Below are 18,942 nucleotides of genomic sequence, written 5' to 3' on the forward strand. Positions count from 1 at the left end.
AACTTGGGAGTGTTCTGAGTCTCCCTGTGTCAGCTATTTGGCTGGAACATAAATATATCCATTGGCACTGAGATTGTTAATGCTCTGTTATTTGGGGGGCTGATACTTAAACAAGACCATTGCTTTCCCAAAATATTATATAAAGCCTATGAGGAATTGTTGGTTTCAAGTGGTTTAATCAACCTTTTGATTACATCAATTTTATTTTATTTTTACCCACTTTATTCTAATTTAGTTTGTTTGTGTATTTCAAGGTTTTGCTTAGTTATTTAATTCAGCAATTAAATAGTATTCAAGTAAGTAAAATATATAATATTGGAAACCGGTGTGGCTTCGAGGTTTTTTTCCCCCTGGTGCAGAACCTGAGAAGTCCCCAGTGTAAACAAAGAAGGCAACTGGCCCACTTAGCATTGCTGTATAGTCCTCCTCTTGTAACTGGTGCCCAAACAGGAACCACTGCTGCTTTTTGAGGGAAAGTCAACTTACGTATTATCCATTAACCATTTATGTATTAACTCACCATAAGCAATGTGGGTTCTAAAACTTTGGATGGTCTGGGGTGGAGAATGTGAGCCAGTTAACATAAAGGATAACCAGTTTCTCAAAACGAATCTATACTCACACTTGTTTTGTCTTTTATTTATCTGTTTAAGATTTGCAAATTATTGTATGGCCCATTGCACATGACACGATATAAACTCTTATGTATTTTACTTCCATATGTTAGCTGAAGTTTTATTTTATTATTTTTTATTTTTCATTGTATAGACAACAGTGGGATTTTATAGGTCAGGATTAATATCAAAAAAGTATTGTTTGATGATTAAAAATTACAAAGCCCCGTGTAGTCATTCTTTGAGAATAGTAGTCTTTAATTTACTTCTCCTCAACAGCGACCCTCTGTGGATGAACTACTTAGAGAGGGCCATATCAGTCTGTCAGGTCTGCAGCTACGAGCTCATGCTATGTTTTCAGCAGAAGGTCTGCCGGTGGGAAGTGATACTTTAGAATATGCCTGGCTGATCGATGTGCAGGCTGGCTGCCTTACAGCTAAGGTTACAGCACCACAGGTATGTTCTAGAAATGCTAGGTAACGTATTTAGTACAAGCCTTTATCTGTGTATACACATTCCTTTGTTGCAAAGCCAATATAATGCGGTCTTTTTTTGAAGGGCCAAGTGTACATAGGCTCAGTCCAGCTGAGATTCATTTGTGGCTAAAGTAACTTGAAATTAAAGACTTCGAAAATTCAGTTTGAAATACCACACTAGAGAGGGAGAATCTCCGTGTAAAATCTAGGATTGAAGTATGGTGTGTGTGAAGGTAGAAAGACAACTGAGCATACAGACTAGCACTGCTTGAAGTTTCAAATGTAGGAGCCATCTGTCTTAATGTCCTGAAATTGTCCTGATTTGTACTGAATAGTCTTGCAAGTAAATACTGTTACTTCTATTAAAAGGATATCCATAACCATAATATTTAAATGCACTTTAGATGGCATGCAACATTTCCCTGCAAATAGGAGCATGTATATTGTTACTTTGTGTAGCACTGAACAAGCATTAATGATAGGAGACGGGAAAAGGTAGCAAGTAGACTAAATGCCAGGGAATTGCAGTTAATTAAAATCTTATTTTAAAAAGGGTGCATTTTACATTATGCTGTGAAAGAGGCCAGGTTCACACTACATCTCATGATGATACATTTCAGATATGTGGGTCCTCTGCCTCTACTTCCAAACTCTCTGGAATAGACAGCTAAAGTGTCCCATTTTGATGAGTTGTTGTATGAGAGGCAGTTTGATATCACTGGAACCTAGGGTATTTGGAGTAGTATGTTAAAGTACATTAGGGAACCCTTAGTGTGCCACCAGCAGCACCTATATGGATTAATTAATGCACAACATATTAGTGAAATTTTAAAAATCACATCTCTGCTGAGTGCATTTCCCCCCCCCCCATGTAGACAAGACGCAGGATGAACTATAAGTTTTGAAAAATGAGCATTCAGTTACATAAAAACAAAGGTGTTTCCCTAAAGGGGGTTCATTGCTTTAGAAGTGGCTAAAATAGATTGGTTTCAAATAGAGATGAGTTTTGATTTTTGACAGTACACTTTGCCATTCATGAAAGAAAAACTGCAGAAACTTATAAACTATGTCAAATCAGAAAAATTACAATAGTGGCTATCTAGCAGCAGAAATAAAGCTCCTGATAGTTTTTTCTTTCTCAAGCTTTGCTAATAGTTTATTTTGAATACTTTCTGTATTCTGATCCTGTTGCTGTTTGCTTACAGCTTGCATGTCTTCTGGAATGGGGACAGATGTTTGTGTTTCATGTAATGTGTCGAGAGTTTGAACTGGAAAGGCCAAAATCTGTAATAATGTGTCAGCATGGAATTGATCGTCGGTTTTGTGAATCTAAGGTAAAGCTTCATCAGTTTCGAGCCTGCAAGTTGGTACATTTACAGTAGTATATTGCAATAGTATTTGAATATAACTTCAAAGTATCTGAAAGTAGAACAGAGCTATGAATGTGGTTTGGAGCATGTAGATATTTTAGTTAGCCATAATTTGCTAAAGGAAATAATTATGTTTCTCTAAGTGACGAGCCACATGGAATCCCTTCTAGGTGCACATGCACCCCAGGTGCATAAGATCAAAGTCTTTTGGCAACAGTATCTGTTGTGACTATTTCTGCACCCTAGATGTCCTCACTCATCTCCACCCCAGGGCTTAAAGGGAGGGGCGGTCTCAACCATCTCTCAATTCCTTCTTACCGCCATGACAGCAAGATGGAACACCTTTAGTGTCCCCCTAGTTCGCTGTGCACTGTGTAGTGAGTAGTTAGTTTTATTGCCTGTTGGCAACACACACAAACATAAATTCCTTATTTTACTCAGGTTCTCATTTTCAGGCTGTTACCACCCCAATCTCTGCCCCCTTGTAGAGGGACTCCAGCAAATGGCAGAAGCGAAATCTCGTGGGTTTAAATCTTGCCCCTAGTGTGAAGCTTCAGGGACACCCGATGAGCACTCTAGGTAGCTGTTTTTTCTAGGAGAGTGTATAGGTACCATATGTCACTCCTACTCTAAGAGGACTCAAAAACTGGAAAAGCCCATCTAAAATTGTTCCTCCTGGAGTATTCCTGTGCATGCCTCCTTGGACTCCAAAAAGAAGAATGCATTCAGACTTCAGTCTTCTAGTCTGTTCTTCTGTTCATGAGTGCTTCGGTGAGTAGAGATTTTACCTTGAGATTTCCAGTTATATTGACCAAGAGGCCTCAGTCATTTGTCCCTATTCTGGCTTTGAACTCTGATAGGATAGGAAGGAGCCACCTCTCCAGCGTACAGCCAAGACATAGGTCACCCTCTTTTGTGCCTACTGATTCAGGGCACAAGTCTCCTAAATCTGAGTCATCTTGCATTCGATAAAAACAGACAGTGGCCTAAGAAGGGCCCCTCTGGTACTTTGGTACTAATTAAAAGAATGCTGATGGTACCCACTTAATGTGGATGGCAGTCTTTCAGTACTGGACTTTCAGCACTCAGTGCCTTGGTACCTGGCACTTCTGTACAGGCAACCTTGGAATCATGTTCCTTGGTGCCCAAAGCATCAGTACCTAGTGTGGTGGTAATGAGGGCATGTTTGGTACTTGAGTGATTTATCTCTGGGCCCAGTTTTGGAATCTCCTTTCCTTGAGAGCTTCAGGGTGGTGATAACTAGGCCACCAGGTACTGAGCTGTCGGTACAATGGTAAAGGCACCTCTGTTACCAACTTCACCCTCTACTCAGTTAGGGAGGACACAATAGATCCAGAGCATTCCTGACAGAATGGCCACTCCTTTTCTTAACTCCATCAGGGCGTAGTAGTTACTCCTCTTGTTCACATTCTCCTTGGGTAGTGCAGTGGGCATCAGGAAGAGACTCTTCAGAGGAATGTGTAAAGGACAACACGAAATTTCCTAGGTCACATAGGAAACATCCTTCCTAGTACTCTCCTGATTTATCCCCCCCCCCCATATCTTATCAGCCCTGGCTCTACTGGGAGGTGCAGCTGTGTTCACGTAAGCCTGCATCTTTGTCTCCTAATTTTACATCCACCCTCCCCCAAGAGGCCATATAAACCAGCATAGGGAGGTCAGTTAGTGCAGCATCGGATCCTAGAAAGCAGGATAACAAAAGTAATGTGGAAGAACAACTTATCTTGGCTGCAATCTCCTTTTCTCTCAATGAGTAGGAGTGTTAGATTCCAGGTCAATGAGAGATTATCTTTCATGGGAAATATTCCCAACAATAGTGGACTTCTTCATCAACTAACATCAAACTCACCCCAAAACATGCCTCACTTAGGGACATGCCTCAGACTTCTGGGGCGTATGGCCTCATACACCTGTGTGATGGAGTTAGCCAGCTTTTGTCTACACTTTCTGCAAGGCTGGTTGAGATTCATGTATCCATTCAGCAGACACCCAGAGGACATGTTGGTTCTGATCCCATATGAAGTCCTCTCCTCATTAAGCTGGTGGAAAGACCCCAGTTCAAGTGTTCAAGGGAGTAATTTTTTCTGCACCTCTGCCAAGACAGTGGTGATGATTGCTTCTACCCAGGGAGGAGGGGCTGACCTAAATCAACTTTAAACTCAGGGCATGTGGACCCCTCAGGAAGCTCATCTTGAAACTCAGAGCCATCCACCTGGCATGCAATGCATTCCTACCACGACTCCAGATATCCAGTATCCCAGTGCTGACAGACCACACCACAGTTATGTCTTATGTCAACAGACAAAGGGGAGTAAGATAGTCTCCGCTCTGTCAGGAGGACATGGTACTCTGGACTTGGTGTATTCTGAATCAAATCACACTAGTGGCACTGCACCTTCTCAGCCTTCAGAACACCTTGGCAGATCAACTCAGTAGGTGGCTCTCAGACAACTGTGAGTAGTCTGGTCTGTCAAAGACTCAGTCCTGCAGAACATCTTTTGCAAGCTGGGATTCCTTGAAATAGGCCTCAACAAGAAGTCTCTGAAGTCTTGCCCCAGAGGGCGTTTGAGTCTAGGCTTGTTAATAGATGCTTTTCACAGTCCTTGGTCATTGGGACTTATCTGCCATTGTACTGATCCCCAGGATATATTAGGGGTTCTGAGGAAACTGAGGCAAACATAGGACTGATGATTGAACAGGCAGTTGTGGTATTCAGATCTGATGATCCTCTTATCAGCCCGGCCCAACATATCCTCCCATGGGTAAGATCCTATACCTAAATGGAGCTTTGGTACATCTGACTGCCAGGATGCTGGCTGACTGATGTCCTCCGAAAGAAGCTGTGAAGCTGAGATTCATGTGATACTGCAAAGCAGGAAAGCCTGACTTAAAAAGCTAAATGGAAGAGATTTTCTATTTGGGCATCTCAGCCCCAGCTATCTCCCTGGACAGCGCCGATTTTAGCAGTATTGGACAATTTGCTAGCTCTGAAACAGCTCCATAGGGGGTCCGTCTAGCAGCAGTATCTGTACATCACCTCCAATCCAGAGCAACGCAGTATTTTCCCATCTTTTAAATTCCTTAAAGGCCTTATTCATATTTTAGCCCCATTTCAGAAACCCCCTCCCTTTTGAGACCTCAACATAGTAATAAGCAGAATTGATGGGTCCCTCTTTTAACCCCTTTGTAACTTGTCTCCTTTACTACTTACCTATGAAGACTGCTTTTTTTAGTGGACATTATGTCAGCTCAAAGGGTAGAGGAAATGCAGGCCTGCATGGTGAGTCCCCCTTATACAATGTTTTGTAAGGACAGGATAGCTCTCAGGCCTCATCCCAAGTTCCTTCCCAAAAGTGTTTCATAATTCTGTTTGAACCAATTTTTTCAGGTCCCAGTTTCTTGCCTAAGCCTCATTCCAACCCAGGGGAAGCTGAATACACTTGATATATTAAGGCATTGACCATATACCTTAACAAGACAAAAACATTCAGGAACACACCTTCACTGTTTGTAGCCTTTGCTGATAAGCTTAAGGGTCAGGAAATATCCTCTCAGCGATTATCTAAGAGGGTCTATGAAAATATAAGGGCATGTTATAAATTAGCCAGATTATATCCACCTAATCATATTAGAACTGATTCTGTTTGAAAAATATCCCTATTCCTGAAATTTGTAGAGCACCTGCGTGGAGCTCTGTCCACACCTTTACAAGACACTACTCTTTGGTATAGGCTTCCACGTCCTATGCACAGTTTGATAGGGCTGTCCTGCAGTCATTCTTTAACTAGGACGACAACTGCCTACTTCCAAGCAAACCAACAATTGGTTGTTACTCACCAAGAGAGGAATCCATGTGGACTATCAGTTGAATAAAGAATGGTTACTTACCCCACAGTAAGGGCAGGAGGTCAGACTTAGATGATCATGATGGTCCCATCCGGCTTTAAAGTCTGAGTCTAACTTGGAGATATGCTGTCCACATAGATTCCATGGTCTGCCCTCCTCCCCTGTCATTAAAGTGTCTTACACTAGGATTCTGTATTGGTGAAGGAAGTGAGGGATGGGTGGTCCTGCTCCACCCTTTATTCTCTCAGGTGAAGGTGGGGTACAAGGACATCTAAGGTGCAGGCAGGGCCCCATGGGCACTGCTAGTCAAAAGAATCCAATTTAATGTGCATGGGGTGCATTCGCACCAAGAGTGGAATCCCATGTGGACAATACATCTCAAAGAATCAGTTACCGTAGGGCAAGTAATCATTCTTTTTTTGTCTAATTTGTCCTCTGTTAAGTAGGAAATTGAAGTATGATAAGGGAAAAACCTGTTAATATGAAATTAAAACTCTAACAAAACTGAGTGCTTTGTTTAAATATCTCCTCTAGATGAACTGTGTTCCTGGGCCATGTCCAACATCTGATGATTTAAAGTACACTATGACACGCCTTGCAGTAGATGGAGCAGATCTGTATATTGTAGAGCATGGCTGTGCCACCAATATAAAGGTAAACATATTTTGCCCCTCCTTTCTGTGATAATTGCGATAATATTATTTTCCTTTTTCTCTCTGCCGAATGAGGAAGCACTTTCTATATTTTACATACACTAAATAACAGAATTTATTGTCTGGAATGTTTGTTCTGCAGTAGTGCTTATTTTGAAAAATAGATTAAAAATATATTTAAAAATTTGGTATTTCATACAAAAATAGTCGTTGGAGGCTTGAAGCTTTTAACCTGCCTAAGTCCCAGTTTCAAAAGTGACTTTTTAGGCTCCAAAGTCACTTAGGCAATTTTTAAAGTTTTACCATAAGTCCATTTCTGTGTCCCATAATAAGTTTGTGCCAGAGCTGGCAACACAATGCAGACTTCTAAAGTAATAGATCATGGGTCAAATTTTCAAAAGTATTTTAGTCCTATTTTCAAAAAAATTTCCAATTTCCCACTAAAACTTCCCTCTCCCTCAAAATATGTGAAGAATAAAAATATTTCCCTCTTAAAAAATAAGAAGTGTGATTTTGAAAGTTGGTATCAGTTTTTTGGAGTAGCCATATTCTGGAGGAAATTTATTTTTATTTTCTCAGTTTGAGAGTTTGAAAATTGGGTTTTGAACATGTACAGTAAGTGTTGTAACTAATCTTGTTAACCTGAGCATCTAAGGGTATGGCTACACTGGCGATTTGCAGCGCTGGAAAGCCTCCACCAGCGCTGCAATTAGTAAGTGGCCACACCTGCAGGGCACTTCCAGCGCTGCAACTCCCTGGCTGCAGCGCTGGCCGTACACCTCACTCGGCATGGGGAATAAGGATTCCAGCGCTGGTGCTGCAGTGCTGGTCATCAAGTGTGGCCACACACCAGCGCTGTGATTGGCCTCCAGGGTATAAGGTGTATCCCAGAATGCTTTTATAAATTACTCTCTTTGTTTTGTTATGCAGCCTCTCTTTGTTTTGTTGTGAACAAGCTCCGATCGGAGCTCCATTGCCGCTTATCTAAAAAACAAACAGAGCTCCTGTTTGCTGTGATCATCTGTACCTGGCTGTAAACAATCAAATGAGAGGCAGGCAGGGAGAGTGAATGAAACAGCGGGGAGTCGTGTTGGCTGCAGGCTGTTTGCAATTAAGAGTTAAGACTAAGGGGTTGGAAACATGTTCTGATTTTTCAAGTCAGGAAGCTAAACACACAGTGTTGGCTCCAAAAATCCCCTCTCTCTCTCCCCCCGCTCCCTGTCACACTAGACCCCACCCCACCCCCCTCTTTTGAAAAGCACGTTGCAGCCACTTGAATGCTGGGATAGCTGCCCATAATGCAGCACTCCCAACAGCGCTGCTAATGCTGCAAATGTGGCCACACACCAGCGCTGGTAGCTGTGAGTGTGGCCACACACCAGCGCTGCTCCTACACAGCTGGATGACCAGCGCTGCAAACTACCAGCGCTGTAAACCGTAAGTGTAGCCATACCCTAAGGAAAGATTGGTGAGCATCTGCAGCTAAATTAGCTTTGCACTGGCCTGATTAGATGGCTTGGTGTGAATCTGATGCAGGAGTTAGGGGCTTATAGGATATAAAGCAAGGGCTTCAGCAAACATTGTTTTGTGGAGGAGAGGGGCTCCCTCTTGTGCATTTCTGCAGAACTGCTAGATTTATGCCTAGTCAAAGAAATAGTGTATGATTTATGTAAAGAGTGTATTGTAATACATAGATTCAAGGTGGCAGAGTTGAGGGTCTGCATATGAGCACTTAGCATGACAGTTCTTGAGGTACCTGGCCTCCAGTGAGAGAGAGACTTGCTTGTGCTTAACTGAGTGTCAGTTCCATGATGCCTCCAGTTCTGTTAACCCAAAGGAAATTGTTTGGGTGGCTATGTCAGCCCTTATTTGGCTTTGCAAGTTAAAAATAGGTGTACCTGAGTCCATTGAAACATTTCCCTGTTCAGCCCCTTCTACGCACGCTGAACACTCACAGAAACACCAGGTCTGCTGCCCACAAGGACACAGTGTACACATCAGCTTACTTGATTCAGCTCAGGATCAGCACTTAATACACACGAGATATGTATTTATAGTGACAACAATAAGATGGAGATTTAAGAGCTGGTGAGTAAGGATAATAGGAATAGGTTACTTATAACACAAGTATAACATGCTTTCTAGGGATTAAATTGAATTTAACAGGTTAATCTTCTGTCTAAGACATTTATCTCACTCCAAATATGCTCTGCAGCATTTCAGCAAGGGCTGGTTGTGATCTTGTTGCATGAATGTAGTCGCACTGCTCAAATAGTTTCCTAGGTGTAGGATAAAAGAGGTTGTTTTTACCTTCTCCTTATATTCCTCAAAATTCATTCTCCCCCCTAGAGATAGGACAGCCCCATGAGGTTCATTCCCCAGTGCCCTGTCCCTCTGCTGACATTCCTCTGTTGATTTCATATGTAAATAGGGCTTCTTTTATGTTGGCTTCCAATGCTCAATTTACATGTGAACCAAGAGATAGGTGAACATATATCCTTTGTCTGGCAGAAACCTGTTTGTCAACCTTGCCTTGATACAGACTTTAGAAACATATTTTCATTATACATATACAACATCTTACATAATATCTGTCCATACATTTCACAACAATATTAATGATAAGCATGATCCTGGCTTTCATTTAAGGCTTTACATGATACTCTCTTTGGTAAACCAAATGTACATACCACGACCAGGATATTCCTGCAACTAGTTGGCATTAAGGGGTATAGCTTGATTCTTTTTAATGGTAAATAATTATATTGATTGCCAATTGATACTAATTAAATGAGCTGGGGCGGGGGGGATATAGAGTCCTTGTCCCAGAATTAGACTCCACAGAATTAAAACTAACAAGTTCAATATCTTGTAGAGAGCCCTAGAGTATATGGCAAAGACACTCACACTGAGGGCAAAGCAAAGTCTTAGCCACTTTTATTAAAACAATCAATAAAGACAAGAAAGCTCCAAACCACATAAACAATTAGCAGTCATATAGTATTAAGAATATCTTCAGTGTCATCCCTGCATATGCTCATATACTTACTTTAAGGTAGCTGTCGGACCATTTTATGTATGTAAGGGTCATAGGCCTACTTTGGTTTAAGCAAGTTGGCATCAATAATGTCTTACAGGATACAGGCCTGTAGGTTCCTTGTGTTACTCCTAAGTAAAATAAAAGGCTGAGCTAGCTCTATGGGCTACAGAGGTTTTAGGGTCAGACTCAACTATGCAACTTTATTGCTCTATCAACAAAGCTTTGCCATCGATTAGTGAGTAAGTGCTTCACAAAGTAATATATTGTTGTATTCAAAATAGATATCTAATATCCATTCTTTCTGGAGGCCATGTAATAGCATCCAGCTATACCCAAAATGAGGATTTTCACACTTAGCCTGTACTCAAATTGCTATTCTAAGTACACAGTTTGCAAATTCCTTGATTTTTTTTTTTTAATGTCAGCATTTCTCAAACTGGGGATACTAATCCAAAGAGGGGTTGCAAGCCTCTTGTAGGAGGGATCACTGTATTGCCATCCTTACTTCTACACAGCCTTCAGTACTGGGTGGTTGGAAAGCGACAGCTGCTGGCTGGGAGCTCAGCTCTGAAGACCGTGCCGCCAGCAGCAGCTCAGAAGTAAGGGTGGAATGGTATGGAAGAGGTCATCACCTTTTTGGCGGGGGTCATCACAGCCTGATACATTTCCAAAGATATCTCAGCAAAAAAAGTTTGAGAACCGCTGTTTTAGGTTATACTTAAGAAATTCATAACACTTCTAACCTTCATACATGAATCATAATATTCAGTAGAAGGGTACATTTTTATCATCCTTTTACAAATGGAGAACCTGAGGTAGAGAGATTTAGTGATCCATCCAAGGCCACAATGGATATTGATTTCACATGTGTGGCTAAATGTAGTTCTTGACCAGTAGGCTGGCCTTACGTCTTTCTTTAAATAATATACAGAGTTGTATCTTTCTGGGACTGCATGATGGGGTCCTGCAATTAGTTTTAAATGACTCTTTTGTGGTTGAATCTTTAACTATTCAGATATTCTTTTTTAATTGTATTTTCAGATGGGTGCTGTACGTATTGCAAACTGTAACCTCCACAACCAGTTTGTTGGAGAGGGCATAAGTGCTGCTATCCAAGACTTTCAGCTGAGACAGTACGTTGAGCAGGTGAATAACTGCAGAGTTGGTCTTCAACCTGCAATACTGCGGAGAGCGTACTGGCTGGAAGCTGGGTCTGTCAATTTGGGACTCATCACTGCTGATATTGCCTTAGCTGGGGATCATCATTCTAAACATGAAGTGCAGAGACATTTCTTAGAAACACATGATAGCAGAATTAAGAGGTAAGTGAAATTATTGGATGAGGTGAGGTCACCGTATTTCATGTCTTTTTAGATGATACATTTATTTATTCATGAGGGTGTATTTTTTTTAAGTGCTGACTCTTATACATTTGCTTAAAAATTAGATTATACTCACTTTATAAGTAGGTAGATTGCTGAGAACCACCTATGTATGTAGGGTGCTCAGAGGTGATTAAGGATTTGGTTGCCAACTTCTTGGATAACAGAGAACTGAATGATTTTTGTATTTTTGGCAATGTGTAGAGCAGTGATATCAAAATAAAGAGAAGTAAATCAGTTTTTAATTGTTGGCCTAAGCAACAAAGATAGGATCATATACTGCCTTCAGTCCACACTGGATCTCCCACTGATAACAGCATAGATTTATACCAATATTAATGTAAAATATGGCCCTGAGGAAATAACTATAAACTTTCTTTTAGTAATCGGCCATACAGCATCAATGAGTGAGAGGGGAAAAATGATGCAAGTCACTTTTATGACCACTCCTATTTTTGCCCTTTGTTTAGCCAGTTTTGTTTTCTGTTGTTAGATGTTTGTGTGCAGTCATAGACCTACTTTATACATAATTACTTTTAAAATATCTGTTTCTCCAAGTGTCACAACTAAGCTTTCGAGTTAACATTTTATTTGGATGAATGAGGGCAGCTAACAAATCCTGTGAACTTGTTTCACGTTATCAAAGACCATGCTACATTAGGCCATATTTTTGAACGTTTTCATAACACTAAGGGCTACACATTTATTTTTTTTAAATGAAAGCATAGATTGTGGAGAATCTGAACCAGTCATGAAGGCTATTTAGATACAACCAGCAACCCAAGTATTTAACATCACTAATTCAGAGAATTGGAGTGAAATGCATTCTGAAACTAGAAAAGTGGCAAAATCGGCTGAATTCAGTAATAATAAAATTAATTAAAGACCAATAAAAAACTTTGTGTAAAAACAAACTGTTACGTGTGTGTTAAAACAAATCAGGATAACTCATTAGGAGGTGATAAAAAAAGAAATTTGTGGTGATCATGGTATATAAATGGAAGAAGAATCAACAGTGCAATGAGGTTGCTGAAGACGCTGGGGCAGATCTTCAGCTGATGTAAATTATCATAGCTCTATTGACTTCAGTAGAGTTATGACATTTTACATCAGATGAGGATCTGCCCTGCCACTGCCATATTTGACTAAAGGTGTAAATGTAAATACAAAGGTAATTACTTTTCTCTTGTCTGAGCTGATTACACCTTAACTAGGCTGCATTGTTCAGTGTTGGGTACCCACATTTCAGAGAAGATATACAAATTAGAGTTCAATGACAAATGATAGATAAACTTTGAATAATAAAATCTGCTATTTGAGGAAAGGCTTGTAACTGAGTGTATTTAGTCGAAGAAAAGTCCTTGAGGAGACCCAGAACTTTATACTGTATAAAGAGTATATATTATCTCCTTAGGTATATAGGACTGAGCAAGAAATTATGGAAATACAGTGCAGTAGGGAAAATTTAGGAAAAGCTGAAACGGGGTGGGGTGGGGGGGGGAGAGATGGATTGCTGGAATTTCCACCAGTTAAGATGTTGAAATCTAGAATATGTAGAAATTAATTTTAGGAATCAATCCTGCAGTGAAGAGACTGGGACTAGTTAAACATACCCTTATGACATTTCCATGATCAGATCATGTGGTTACTATCTACAAGTAATATAAAAATATAGCTTCTAAAATGGCCTCAGGAGTCCAAATTGACACAGAATGGCATCAAAACTCACCTTCCCTAATTGTATAAATGAATCCATAAAATAGGAGTTGGTATGTAAAAAAGAGAGAGACATTTTGAATCTTGGTTTCGCAATGTGAGTTTAAATGTACCTAAATCTCAGTGAACTATTGCTTCTTGTTTTTGCTTTTTGTTTTCCTTTGCATAGGTTGTGGTTTTTGTGGCCAGATGATAATGTGAAGAACAAGAGAAGCAAGAACAAGTGTGGCTGTCTTGGTGGCTGCCGATTCTTTGGTGGCACAGTAACAGGACTAGACTTCTTCAAGCTTGAAGAGATGACGCCTTCAAGCAGCTCTGCCTTTTCAAGTACAAGTGCAGAATCTGATATGTTTTATGGACAGTCTTTATTGCAGCCAGGAGAATGGATTATTACCAAGGAGATTCCCAAAATTATAGATAGTAAGAATAAAATGTGTACTACTTAGTATGCAGTTTTGTCCCACTTACTGAGAAGTGTAGATTCTTAACTGTACAATGTACTTTCTAAAGTCTTAATTGATTCTGGTAAATGAACAGTATGTTATTACTAAATACTGTGTATGTAATTCTACTATAGGTCGTACAATAGAATATGGTCTGATAAACCTGTGAAAGTGGAGAGTATGTACTAAAACACAATGGGCGCTAATCCACCCAATCTGTTGGGGGTGGGGTCGACAGTTACTTTCTTGGTAATATGCAGTTTGAGGACTTTACATCCACTAATTATCTAAATTGGGCATCAATCAATGGGGGAGTCTAGTGTCTTGCCTTTTAACACTTCTAGCTGTCTTGATACGTTTTTGTCAGTGCAGTGTGTGTGTGTGTGTGTGTGTGTGTGTGTGTATATATAATATGTATATTTGAATGTTACTTTTTTAAGGGTGGAGGGAGAAGAAACCATTGTAGTTCTTAATTCTTGGTGCCACAAAATGTTCACATTTTTAATTGATTTCTATCTCTTTTGTACTTAGGTAAGACAAATGGTGTAAAAAGAAAAGATTGGGATTGCAGATCTGTGGGTATAGAAATAGAGAGAAAGGCCCAGCACCTGAGTCTGCAAGTACCATTGCGATCCCATAGCTCCTCATCATCTTCAGAGGAAAACAGCAGTTCCAGTGCTGCACTTCCCTTGCTTGCAGGTGAGAAGGAAAGCCCTTCTTCTGCTACTGAAGATCACATGGGACAAAAGGAGTTTGTGTCTGGTGCAAAAAGAGAGGATGGTCATGGAAGGTTAGTACTCTGTCCATGGTAAAAAATTATTTGTACTCTTAAAGATTAATAATGCTGAGTAAACCAATGCAAAATTCACACACCACTGAGATTTCTTACAGTAGTGCTGAAATTAATTTGCTACTTTGAAAACAAAAGTTGACTCATTAATATTGAATTTTCTGATCTTGATAGAAAATCTAACATGATGACAATAGTATTTGCCTAGACGTACCTCATTTGTGCTTTGATCAGTTTGAAGATGGCCTCAGTTTCTACAAGACCTTGATATGGTTTAGTATGCATGCTCTGTATTGTGAAAATAATTTATTATATGAATAGATATTTTCTTTGACAATTATAATTTCCTTCTCTGTGTTGATGAAAAGTGCATAGAACTGTTTCTTTAAATGTGCATTAATAATTGTCAAGATTGTGCAATGTAAGATTTGCACCATACTAAACCGAAAAAACAATTGTTCTTTTTTCTATTTCTAGTACTCCAGCAGAAGTTTCAGGAAGCAGTCCTGTGTCTCCTAACAACCAGGAAAGGTCTGTAGGACAGTCTCCCCTCAGGTCTCCTTTGAAACGGCAAGCATCTGTGTGTTCTACCCGACTTGGGAGCACCAAGAGTCTTACTGCAGCATTCTATGGTGACAAGCAGCCTGTTCCAGTTGGTGTTCAGTTCAGTAGTGATGTTTCTCGCAGTGATGAGAATGTCTTGGACTCTCCAAAGCAGAGGAGAAGCTTTGGTTCTTTTCCATACACGCCATCTGCAGATTCAAATTCATTTCACCAGTATCGCTCAATGGACTCTAGCATGTCGATGGCTGATAGTGAAGCCTATTTTTCAGCAGCTGAAGAGTTTGAGCCAATAAGCAGTGATGAAGGTCCAGGAACCTATCCAGGGAGGAAAAAGAGAAAAAAGCAAGCCCAGCAAATTGAGTATAGTAGAGGGTCAATCTATCACAGTGTAGAAGGACCTCTAACTAGTACAGTCCATGGAGAAGCCAGTCAAGATCCAAAGACTTTGCCAATCAAGACTCATGCTTCACAGGCTTCATTTGTTTCAGCAGTGGGAGGAGAAGATGAGCTTGTTGAGCACATGTATATCATGGAAGCTGAGAAGACTGTAGAAAGTGATCAGATAACTTCCCAACAGCCTATAATGACCTGCTACCAAAGTTACCTTACCCAGTTTCAGGTGGTCAACTGGTCAGTAAAGCATCCAACAAACAAAAGGACCTCAAAATCTTCCTTACATCGGCCTTTAGACCTTGATACCCCAACTAGTGAGGAAAGCTCCTCGTCTTTCGAGCATCTTTCTGTTCCAACTTTTAAGGTATGGAAAAAAAAGTGAAGAAGGAAACAAAGTGGTCTAGAAAGGCTAGAATGTGCTGTGTTAAAGAATTCCTATTAACTAGGTCAAAGGAAATTTAAAAGTGTTTGCTGTTGGTTATTAAGAGTTGTGATCTCTGATATTAAATCCTTAGGATTTAGGAACAGGAATGGTTTGTGAGGTAGAGAAGAATAAGTTAGTGTTTGAATAATTGAGAGCTTTGTAAACTCTCATTACTGTACTCAGAAATGCTTTTGAATGACATCCAGCAGGATGTGATTTGTAGTACATTTTCTTACAAAATGTGCTTACAGTATACTTGATTAACTCCTCCGCAAAAGCTTAACACTTCAGTTAGTTGTGGGTAACCTTACTGTGTCATATAGGCTGTGAACAGCTCTACATCAAAGTAAAGTTGGGAATCAGCAGATTTAGACAACAAGGTGCTAAGATTTGGCTTTATTTCCTATTTAGTTACTCCTGGGGGAATTCTGCACCAAAAAATTAAAAATTCTGCACAAAATAACACAATATAGTCACACTATTTTCAATTATTTTGGTAATTTGTTTCAAAATACCTGTCAGTAAGTGTCTGTAACAATACAGACCAAAAAAAAATAAAAAAATTCAGGAAATGTTCTTTGACAAATAGATTTTTTACTAGGCATATTAATATAGAACGTTGAGTAATTCATTTAAACTATAATACAGAAACATATTTCCCCCACCTCTCAGAAGCAGTGCAAAAGCTTAGGGGAGGCAGGGGCAAAGGGGGAGCTAGGGAGAGGAAAGGAGCCTGCAGGTGAACCTGGAGGGGTGTTGGGTGTGGGTGAGAGAAGTAAGGAACAGTTTCTTTTGGGCGGGGAAAGGAAGGGATTGCTAGGGTGTTGGGGAGTTTCCCCCATGCAGATCTTGGTTGACCCCGAGCCTCTCCCATTCAGTCACACACATCTGCCCTTGTCCCCATGTGTCCCTGCATCCACTGTCCCTATGTAGTCCTGGAGCCCCCCTCCCATTCAGCCCCTGGCTCAATGCTGTCATCCCATTTGCTCCTGAGCCCATGCCCTAGTCTATCCCTCCCCGCAGCCCTTCTGAACCCCTGTCTGTGACCTCCGCAGCAGCCCCACGTGCCCCACTCGCCCTCCTACCCTGGCTCCATGGGCAGGTTGCTGTAATTAATGCAGTTGGCTGCTAGCTGTTATTGCTAGTCAGATGGCTCTTCTGGTGCCATAGCAGCATCTGGTGGGCGAAAGGTGGAACTGTAGCATTCTTGGGCAGGATCTATTTTCTGGGGGCGGAAGAATTCTGCACCAGACAAGAATTGTGTGTGTGCGCAGTGGTGCAGAATTACCTCAGGAGTCTTAAATATTCTGTGTGAAGTTATATGTTTGAAGGAGCTACTAAAAGAGGGTTTCTCAAACAGGTTGCCGCTTGTGTAGGGAAAACCTGTGGCGGGCTGGGCCGGTGTGTTTACCTGCCCCATCTACAGGTCTGGCCGCTTACAGCAGCTCCCATTGGCCCGGAGCTGCGATCCGCGGCCAGTGGGAGCTGCGATTGGCCAGACCTGTGGACAGGGCAGGTAAACACACCGACCCAGCTCGCCAGGGGCTTTCCCTACAAAAGCGGCGACTTCTGTTTGAGAAACCCTGTACTAAAATCTGAATAAGACATTTGAATGGTACATTAATATATGAAAACTTAGAATCCATGAGGCCAAAATGTTTGTGTTGGAGGCAGAGAATTGATTTTTAAAAAAAATTAAAATATAAGTAAGAGCGGAGAAGATTTTGTCCTCTAACTATGGTTGTACCTAAGATTTCTTTCTAGTTTTGGGGTAATCTGTGTCAGCTTCAGGGTCAGTATCCTTTCAGCAGTTGCGTCTGCATAATTTGTATAACTTTTTTTTGTTTTGCGTAAATGCTTCATCAGGAACCCTGAGACTACCTGACAGAAATAAATCCAGAGTAAATGTCTTGAAATTTGAGAATCATACAGAAAACTTGCATGGATTTAAAACTTCAATTTAGTGAACAGTCTGATCATTGTATTACATATACAAATCTAAAAATATACATTTATTTAGTTTATTCTTAGGTGCATGATTAGCAGTCTCCAAGTCTGTGGGTCTTCCAGAAACTGTCTTCGTAATACAGTGTCAGAGTGTCTTGTGAGCAGTGAAGTCTAATCAAAACGGAATATACCAATATAAAGTACAGCAACACTAGAGTACCAAGAAAAAGTATTTATTTCATCTCAAAAGCCTCATCAAGTTTTGGAATTACCTATCAGTAAAACAAAAACTATAGCAGGGGTTCTCAAACTGGGGGTTGGGACTCCTGAGGGGGTTGCGAGGTCATTACATGGGGGGGGGAGGTCGTGAGCTGTCAGCCCCCATCCCAAACCCTGCTTTGCCTCCAACATTTATTATGTTAAATATATAAAGAAGTGTTTTTAATTTATAAGGGGTGGGGGTCACACTCAGTGGCTTGCTATGTGAAAGGGGTCACCAGTATAAAAGTTTTTGAGAACCATTAAACTATAGACTAGTACAGTTTAGTGAAGACTCAGAAAAGTACCTCCCAGTGCTCTGAATTAGTTTAGTAGGCTTGTTTACATATTAGGATTCAGCACAGGAAAGCGACCATCTCCCTTACAACAAAATGTTTCTGGATTGTTTTCTTTGTGCAGCAGTATGATTGGGTGCAAATTTTCCATTGCTCTCTGATTTCAGGATAACCTAGCCTCCTTCCCCTCTTTTTAATTAGATGCCAGTATGAAACTGAATATCAGCAATTGTACAAATGTGAAATCATGGCTCCATTGGGTTAACTCCTTTGTTTACTGAACACTATACTGTATTAAACTTGCAATTTTCATATCATATGAAAAATAATTAAAATGATTTTGTAGAAATGTAAGTAATGAACACAATTAAAGCTAATTTTAGATGTGCTTTTAGAGTCAAAGATTATGAATATTGTTAATCTTTCATACATTACTTTTCCTTAATAGTTGTGTAAAAATTTTCAGATATTTATTCATTGTATTGATTTTCATGTGAGAATTTCAGGATCTGATCTTTAAATGGTTATAAAAATGCAGCTTAGTGCAGCCATGCGTCTGACGAAGTGGGTATTCACCCATGAAAGCTTATGCTCCAATACTTCTCTTAGGCTATAAGGTGCCACAGGACTCTTTTATCACTTTTTACAGATCCAGACTAACACGGCTACCCCTCTGATACTTGATAGCTTAATGATGGAATTCATGTAC

General features: G+C 40.4%; 1 protein-coding gene across 17 annotated transcripts in view; it reads left to right on the plus strand.

Moving 5' to 3' along the window:
* KIAA1109 (KIAA1109 ortholog) overlaps positions 1-18,942 on the plus strand; it is a 219,227-nt gene that overhangs the window by 91,977 nt on the left and 108,308 nt on the right. For 16 of the 17 annotated variants that reach the window (XM_039541857.1, XM_039541856.1, XM_039541859.1 and 13 more), the window contains 7 exons: positions 894-1,070; positions 2,296-2,424; positions 6,862-6,981; positions 11,062-11,342; positions 13,288-13,538; positions 14,093-14,351; positions 14,829-15,672. In XM_039541857.1, the coding sequence (XP_039397791.1) occupies positions 894-1,070; positions 2,296-2,424; positions 6,862-6,981; positions 11,062-11,342; positions 13,288-13,538; positions 14,093-14,351; positions 14,829-15,672 (2,061 nt within the window). The remainder of the gene's footprint in view (positions 1-893; positions 1,071-2,295; positions 2,425-6,861; positions 6,982-11,061; positions 11,343-13,287; positions 13,539-14,092; positions 14,352-14,828; positions 15,673-18,942) is intronic. The other variant, XM_039541865.1, reaches the window with a different exon arrangement.

This window comes from Mauremys reevesii, linkage group 5, assembly GCF_016161935.1.
Source record: "Mauremys reevesii isolate NIE-2019 linkage group 5, ASM1616193v1, whole genome shotgun sequence".
NCBI classification, from domain to species: domain Eukaryota; kingdom Metazoa; phylum Chordata; order Testudines; family Geoemydidae; genus Mauremys; species Mauremys reevesii.